The sequence below is a fragment of the Hemitrygon akajei genome, chromosome 25 (genome assembly GCF_048418815.1).
Source record: "Hemitrygon akajei chromosome 25, sHemAka1.3, whole genome shotgun sequence".
NCBI lineage: Eukaryota > Metazoa > Chordata > Chondrichthyes > Myliobatiformes > Dasyatidae > Hemitrygon > Hemitrygon akajei.
The window spans coordinates 50,694,323-50,703,020 of NC_133148.1; the positions used below are offsets into that span (position 1 = coordinate 50,694,323).

Here is an 8,698-nt window from a genome sequence, read left to right on the forward strand (position 1 = left end):
ACTCATTTGTGATCTATTGCTGCATAACAGAAGCAACATACCTCTGGGTGTCCCTTTCACATTCATATAACCTGCCGTCTGCTCTTCTGATTATGGAATCCCCTATCACTGCTGCACTCCTCTTCCACACTCTCACCTTCCCTTCTGAGCCACTGGAACAGACTCAGTGCCAGAGAACAGGACACTGTGGCTGCCCCTGGTAGGTCATCCCCTCCAACTGTCTCCAAATTAGTATACTTATTATTGATGTGAATGGCCACAGAAGTAATCTGAATTGGCTGCCTATTCCCTTTCCTTCTCCTGACAGTCACCCAGGAACATGCCTCCTGCAAGTTAGGGGTGACTACCCACCTGTAGCTCTTTTCTATCATTTTCCCGTTTGAACTGAAGGTCATCGAGCTGCAGCTCCAGTTCTGTAACACAATTTCTCTAAGGAGTTGCAGCTCAGTGCACTTCATGCTGTTGTAGTTCTCAGGGAGACAGGAGGTCTTCCAAAGTTTCCACATCTCACAGCAGGAATATATCACTAACTTTGGACCCATTGTCAGAGCATTAGGTGTAAACTAACAGAAAAAAAATAAACTTACTATAAACTTACTCAGAACATCCAACTGTGCTTGCCCAAGCTAGTTTTCAAGGAAGTCTGTTTAATCAAAGTCCAATCACTCTAACACTGTTCACTCACATAATGGCTGCTCCATGTTCACCTTGATTGTTTTTATTCATTCCTACCGAGTACCTAATAGATTATGATTGCAGTCCCAAAAAACCTGAGCACTTTTTAACCCTTGCACTGTGTCATCTGTCACGTACCCTGTGACCGGGTTACACAACCAGCAGAAATGGAACACATGATGGAGTCTGGTATTACTGTAACTAATAGTGTTTATTAGTAAACTAAGTAATACAGTACTATAAAAATGCAAATATATGGAACAGGTTAGCAATGATATATATAGAAGTGTGGAAATAGAAATCAAAACCAAGCACTTTCAAAGCCTAGGGTAAATTGGTACAGTCTTACGATATAATGAAGAAAGTTCAAGTCAGTTTGAGGTAGCTGAGTATCGTTGGAGAGAGAGGGAGATGAGAGGTGATGCCATTGCCGTCGATCTTCCCGGTGTTGTCCAAAGTCCTGTTCTGGTCACTGACTATGACCAGGATACGTACAACCATTCTTCAGTAGTAGATCTGTCACCCAGACGAGGGTGGACACACAAACAAGTCCCCACTGGTCGCACCTTCTCACACTGTGAGCCACTGATCGATTCACTACCAAATGGATCTTCCAAACCCCCACCAACTTGTAGGTGCACAATGCTCTTTCAGTGTCCCGTGGCATGTCTGTCTGTGTCTCAACAGACCTGCTTTTTATCTCCCATGCTGAATACCAACTGTCCATCAATCAGATCCTTCCTTGCTATCTCTGCAGGAATCTTAACAAGCAGGCAAAGTCCTTGATGAAAAGGTAAACAATCAGTCAGGGAGCCATGATCTTAAATCATATCTCTCTCTCTCTCTCTCTCTCTCTCTCTCTCTCTCTCTCTCTCTCTCTCTCTCTCTCTCTCTCATCTGCGCAGGATGACTCCCCCTCTTCTTCTTTTCTTTCCCTCATTAGCAGCATAGTTCACAGGGGGGTCAACTCTGGACCCCATCTCAGCTTGGTTTGCTCATCACACACCCTTGAATGACCTTTCACGCTGATTGCAGCCCACCGAAAAGTTTCAAAAGGATCTGAGCTCTTTACAACCCTAGCACTGCATCACCAACGAATGACATCTTGTGCTGGTTACAAACCATTGTAATGTCCTGAAAACACCCAAGCTCTTTTTAAACCTTGCTCTGTATCACCAATGAATGACCTCTCACACTGATTACAGCCCGCTAAAAAATAAGCGGTAAAGTCAAGAGCGAAGTTTATCAAAATTACAGTGGAATCTTGTTCAGCTGAATAAATGGACTGAAGAGTGGCAAATGGAGTTCTATTCAGGGAATCTCAAGGTGTAATACTTTGGAAAGTTAAAACCAGGTAAGACTTTCACAGTGAACGAGAGGGTCCTGGAGGTTGTTGTGGAACAGAGGGGCCTTGGAGTTCAAGTAGAAAGCTGAAAATAGGACCTCCAGTGCAGGAACCTTTGGATTGCTGACTGTGCCACATGCCTGTGAGGATAAAAATAGGATGATTTGGCAGATAAACTGGTACAAGGGGCAGGATTTCAGATACCTGGATGAAAGACTGTTATAGTTGGGAGCTTACCATCCAAGGATACACATTGTATCAAAAGGATAGACAGGTAGGCAGAAGAGGTGGCATGGCTCTGTTGGTAAAAAAACAACTGAAATAAAATCCTTAAAAAGAGGATTAGAAGATATAGAATTGTTGAGGGTAGAATTCAGGAACTTCAAGGTTTAAAAGACCGGGAAGGGAGGTATATATAGGCCTCCAAACAGCAGGCAGGATGTGGGCTACAAATTAAAATGAGAGATAGAAAACAAATTCAAAAGAGCAAAGTTATGATAGTCATGGAGGATTTAATAGGCAGGTAGATTGGGAATTTGTTGCTGATTTTGGTTTCCAAGAGAGAGAATTTATGGAATACCTATAAGATGGATTTTTAGAGCAGCTTGTGCTTGAGTCCACTAGGGGACTAACTATTCTGGATTGGATGTTGTGTAATGAACCAGATTTGATTTGGGAGCTCAAGGTAAAGGAACCCTTAGGACACAGTTATCAAATTATGATAGAATTCATGCTGCAATTTGAAAGGGAGAAGCTAAAGTCAGATTCATCAGAACATAGAACAGTACAGCACAGGAAGAGACGCTTCAACCCACAATGTTAAGAACATAAGAAATAGGAACAGGAGTAGGACATCCGGCCCATCGAGACTGCCTTGTCATTAAATAAGATCATGGCTGATCTATCCATAAACTCAGCTCCATCTACCTGACTTTTCCCCATAACCCTTTGTAACGTTCTCGCTCGGGTGTGAAGTAACGCCGAGGTAAACGTCGAGATAAACCAGAATCAATGCAAACGAGACCGCAGTAAGATTAACCATTTACTGTTCACTCTTCACATTAACGCATGGTGAAAACTGTTGAAAAACAATACAAGATTGGTACAGTGTTTGTTCCCTTCTAAATATCACATTTACATTGTGAATACTTGCAAAGGTAAAACTACAATAACTACATTACATTAAAGTGCAGCATACAGTCAGAATCTAGCTGCTCCATTGGCTGCTTTAGATACACTTCAATACAAACTATCCCGACTCTTTAACTGACGAAAAGGTAAACCTTACCGACCGTCGTTACTTTTAACAGAATCGGCGTTAACATTTTAACTCAAAATACCGATTATCTAATGACTTACAGCGTTGCTTTCACTGTGTCTTTGGTGCATAGAGAGACCCTAGTCAGCGTTATGGTCGCACATGTGAGTGACCCCCACCCTTGCGTGAATCTCAAACCGGTAATTCCCCACAAGACGCGGCGAACCCGGATGTGACGTCATCGCAGCCGCGATGTATTACAGACAAATCAATTGATTTAAACAATCCTAACTTTAACTGAAAAATGCTAACAAATTACTATGCGAAAATATTATAAACTAAATAACTGCCATAAAGGCAGCACACTCCCCGCTTGGCCTTCGTAAGGTCACAATGAACATAATACGAACTTCAGTCTCTAAATCAGTCGTTAGGTAGAAGTAGAATGACTTCTGTAACAGGCCTTTGGTAAATTTTCCCATCGCCTTGGTCGGTAGTTTTCAATTCGACTTCCCTGACATGTCCATCCCTACTAGGGAATGTGGCAGTGATTCTGGCCATTGGCCAGCAGTTGCCGGCGATTTGCTTGTCCTTGAGCAGGACTAAATCTCCAGCTTGAAGGTCCCTTCTCCATTGCTTTGTGTACAGGTCCTTATCGGAGAAGTCCCCTGGTGGAGGGGCAGCTCCTGCCTTCTGCGTAAGGAGCATTGATGGCGACAGTATGAAGGGGTTTTCCGGGTCAGAAGACACGGGTAGGAGTGGTCGTGCATTCATAATGGCTGTGACCTCTGCCATTGGTGTGCCCAGTACCTCGTGGGTCGATCGGATGCTTTGCTGCATCTCAGGTCTCCTTTTCGTGGTTTTTTGCAAGGGCGTGAACCGCTTGACTGCCTGCTCTTTGTTGTTTGGCAAGCACTGGCGTGGTTCTCTGAAAGGTAGTGGGGCGACCCCACTATTTGCTTTGTCTCTGAAGACCTTGGTGTCCTCCGTTTTTAAGATGATGGCGTCTTGAGTCGATGGAGCAAGTTTATTATCGTGCTCCTTATGAGCAAAGACAGACTGACCCAGCATCTCGTCAGTTACTTTGCGCTTGTTAAAGCCTTGTGGTGCTTCCTGGACGCACATGGAACTTGTGCGGTGTTGAAGAATCATATGGCGGCTACTCTCTAGCACATTGGTCTTGAGTGTGTTAACCGTTGATTTGTGTTCGTTGCCAGGGCACACCTCTCCTATCACCACCCAGCCCAGATCCAGGCGTTGGGCAAAGGGGGCGTCGTGTGGTCCATTGACCTGCTGCCTAACCTTGTGTACCCGGAGAACATCCCTCCCTAATAGCAGGAGTATTTCTGCTTCTGGATCCAGCTCTGGGATGTGTTTGGCGATGTGGTGGAGATGTGGTTGGTGTAGCACCGCACTTGGCGTCGGGATCTCAGTGCGGTTATTCAAGATTTTCTCGCACTCTACGAGTGGGGGGAGACAGATGAGGACTTTACCATCCAGGGACTCGATCTGGAAGCCTTCGGCCCTCCTTCCGTAAGTTTTCATATTGCCTGAGCAAGTTCTAAGGTAGTATGGGAACTGCTCACTCTCAATGTTGAACAAGTCAAAGAACTCTGGACGGGCTAGCGAGCGATTGCTCTGATCATCCAGAATTACGTAGGCTTTGGTGGCCTTGTCTTTGGCTCCCTTAGGGTACACCTTAGTGAGACAGATCTTTGAACAAGAACGGCTTGCCTGAGCTTGACCGCAAACTTCCGTACAGCTCGAGCTGACAACAGGTGTCCTGGAGTGAGCTTCTCCCTCCCCGCCGTCCTGTTGTGGGGGTGAAGGAGCTTCGTCGGTTTGCGGTAACGGGCCAGGATGCATGGCCCAGTCGTGATTAGTGCTATCACATTCCAGGCACTTCATGGCGATCGTGCACTCTCTCGCACAGTGAGAGGTCGAGGAACAGCATCTAAAACATATTCCTTTCTCCTTGAGAAGGGCCTTCCTCTCTTCGAGGGGTTTTTCCCTAAACGTTCTGCATCTTTTGAGAGGGTGGGGTTTGTTATGCAATGGACAATTCTTGCTAGGGTCGTTGTTAGTTGTAAGGACTTGGGTCTTAAGCGCTGAGACTGGTTTAGTAATGTTGGAATTATTCGAAGTGGATTTATCTGGCTTGGTGTAAATTGTACTGCTTCCTGGACCTATGAGGCTAGGATCGTTTCGCTTCTTCGCCTCCTTGCACACGAACCTGGTGAAATACTCGAAGGGAGGGAATTGACCTTCGTGTTCTTCCTTGTAATCTGAGGCAACGGACAACCACCTGTCCTGCAGCCCAAATGGAAGTTTGTCCACGAGTTGTCTAATCCCGGTTGGAGTGTCTAGGTATACTAGACCAGCTGAGTGGCCGTCTTCTTTGGCGCCTTGAATCTCCATGAGTAAATCTCCAAATTCTCTTAGCTTGGTGTGGTCCTTGGCTGACACCTTAGGAAAATTTCCCAAACGTTGGCATAGCGCCGCCTCAATAATTTCGGGGGCTCCGTAGCCCTCCTGAAGTCTCTCCCATGCTTTCTTCAATGCTAGCTCGGGTTTGTTGATGTACACTGAACGCATGCGTCTCACCTGTTCGCATGATTCTTTTCCCAGCCATTTTGCCATAAGATCCAACTCCTGGGTTGCTCTGAGCTGGACTCCGTCGATAGCGTTGGTGAAAGTGGAGTACCATGCACGGTAATTTTCAGGTTTATCGTCGAACCGGTATAGTCCTGAAGTGACGAGATCCCGTCGTGCGAAATACCGTGCTGCAGATTCGTCTGCAGGTGGCGTGCGGGCTGAGGGAACATGTCCACAGGTACATGACTGAGGGCGTACATCTGTTATGGGATTTGCTGGTCTGGACTCAGTCTTTGCCTCTCTTCTCCCCAAATCCGGTAAGTTCGGTGTCGAGAAGTACTTGTCGTGAGCCCTTGCATTCCTGGGTTCATCGCAGAGTTGCGAGGGTAAATTATCTTCCTCGGATGGACGTGATGCCGTCGGGCCTCTCCAAGACTCCTCGTGAAGTGGGACGTTATCGAATAAGTAAGGAGAGGAAGAAAGAGTCTTCCATTCCATTTGAGATTGGACATAGTCCCTTGTACGTTCCAATCCGATCTTTTCTGAGGTAGATTTTCCGTCCTTCGGATCATGCATTTCTTCGGCGTCTTCTATTAACTCTGCTTCCACCTTGGCAGCTGCTGCTTCTCGTTCTAGCTTCAGCGCTTCTAACCGTGCCTCTACCCTTTTCCTTTCCAATTCGTTTTCGGCTTCTCTGGCAGCCGCTTCCTTCTGGTTTTCGGCTTCTCTGGCAGCCGCTTCGGCTTCTCTGGCAGCCTTTTCCTTCTGGTTTTCGGCTTCTCTGGCAGCCTTTTCCTTCTGGTTTTCGGCTTCTCTGGCAGCCGCTTTCATCTTTACTTCTAATTCTTCTTTGGCAAAGCGCGCTCGCACCTTGGCGGCTTCTGCTTTCGCTCTTGCTTGGGTGGCCTTACTTGATGCCCTACTGCCCCTATCGCAGGATGACGATGACTTTGACAACGACTTGATGCTGGATCGGGTTGACATGGCTGCACTTTAAACACCTGATAATGCCGCTTTTTCACTGTAACGTTCTCGCTCGGGTGTGAAGTAACGCCGAGGTAAACGTCGAGATAAACCAGAATCAATGCAAACGAGACCGCAGTAAGATTAACCATTTACTGTTCACTCTTCACATTAACGCATGGTGAAAACTGTTGAAAAACAATACAAGATTGGTACAGTGTTTGTTCCCTTCTAAATATCACATTTACATTGTGAATACTTGCAAAGGTAAAACTACAATAACTACATTACATTAAAGTGCAGCATACAGTCAGAATCTAGCTGCTCCATTGGCTGCTTTAGATACACTTCAATACAAACTATCCCGACTCTTTAACTGACGAAAAGGTAAACCTTACCGACCGTCGTTACTTTTAACAGAATCGGCGTTAACATTTTAACTCAAAATACCGATTATCTAATGACTTACAGCGTTGCTTTCACTGTGTCTTTGGTGCATAGAGAGACCCTAGTCAGCGTTATGGTCGCACATGTGAGTGACCCCCACCCTTGCGTGAATCTCAAACCGGTAATTCCCCACAAGACGCGGCGAACCCGGATGTGACGTCATCGCAGCCGCGATGTATTACAGACAAATCAATTGATTTAAACAATCCTAACTTTAACTGAAAAATGCTAACAAATTACTATGCGAAAATATTATAAACTAAATAACTGCCATAAAGGCAGCACACCCTTAATTCCCTTACTAGGAATAGAATGAGGTGGCTGAGGGATTGGAGCAGGGGGCAGTGTTTCAGATTTCTGGATCATTGGGACATCTTTTGGGGCAGGTGTGACCTGTACAAAAAGAACGGGTTGTACTTGAATCCCAGGAGGACCAATATCCGGCAGGGAGGTTTGCAAAGGCTACTAGGGAGAGTTTAAACTAGAATTGTTGGGGGTGGGAACTGAACTGAAGAGACTGGGGAAGAGGCGGTTGGCTCACAGATTGAGAAAGCTCGGAGACAGTGTATAAGGGAAGATAGGCAGGTGATAGAGAAGAGATGCACTCAGATGGACGGTTTGAGATGTGTCTATTTTAACGCAAGGAGTATTGTGAACAAAGCGGATGAGCTTAGAGTGTGGATCAGTACTTGGAGCTATGATGTGGTGGCCATTACAGAGACTTGGATGGGTCAGGGACAGGAATGGTTACTTCAAGTGTCGGGTTTTAGATGCTTCAGAAAGTACAGGGAAGGAGGCAAAGGAGGTGGGAACATTACACTGTTGATCAGAGATAGTGTCACAGCTGCAGAAAAGGTGGACGCCATGGAGGGATTGTCTACAGAGTCTCTGTGGGTGGAGGTTAGGAACAGGAAGGGGTCAATAACTTTACTGGGTGTTTTTTATAGGCCGCCCAATAGTAACAAGGATATCGAAGAGCAGATAGGGAAACAGATCCTGGAAAGGTGTAATGATAAAAGAGTTGTCGTGATGGGAGATTTTAATTTCCCAAATATCTATTGGCACCTCCCTAGAGCAAGGGGTTTAGATGAGGTGGAGTTTGTTAGGTGTGTTCAGGAAGTTTTCTTGACACTATGTAGATAAGAGGAGAGACTGTACTTGATTTGCTATTGGGAAATGAACCTGGTCAGCTGTTAGATCTTACAGTGGGAGAGCATTTTGGAGATAGTGATCATATTTCTATCTCCTTTACAATAGCATTGGAGAGAGATAGAAACAGACAAGTTAGAAAAGTGTTTAATTGGAGTAGGGGGAATTATGAGGCTATCAGGCAGGAAAATGGAAGCTTAAATTGGGAACAGATGTTCTCAGGGATAAGTACAGAAGAAATGCAGCAAATGTTCAGGGGGTATTTG

At 45.6% G+C, this 8,698-nt stretch overlaps 1 protein-coding gene across 1 annotated transcript; it reads right to left on the bottom strand.

The window, feature by feature from the left end:
• Window positions 1–1,874: 1,874 nt before the first annotated feature.
• On the bottom strand, window positions 1,875–7,557 carry LOC140716299 (uncharacterized). The gene is made up of 3 exons (XM_073028895.1): window positions 7,306–7,557; window positions 6,214–7,024; window positions 1,875–1,884 (listed from the first exon to the last, which is right to left on the bottom strand). The coding sequence occupies exons 2-3, from the start codon at window positions 6,855–6,857 to the stop codon at window positions 1,875–1,877; spliced, it is 654 nt and encodes a 217-aa protein (XP_072884996.1). The 5' UTR covers window positions 6,858–7,024; window positions 7,306–7,557.
• Window positions 7,558–8,698: the final 1,141 nt, after the last annotated feature.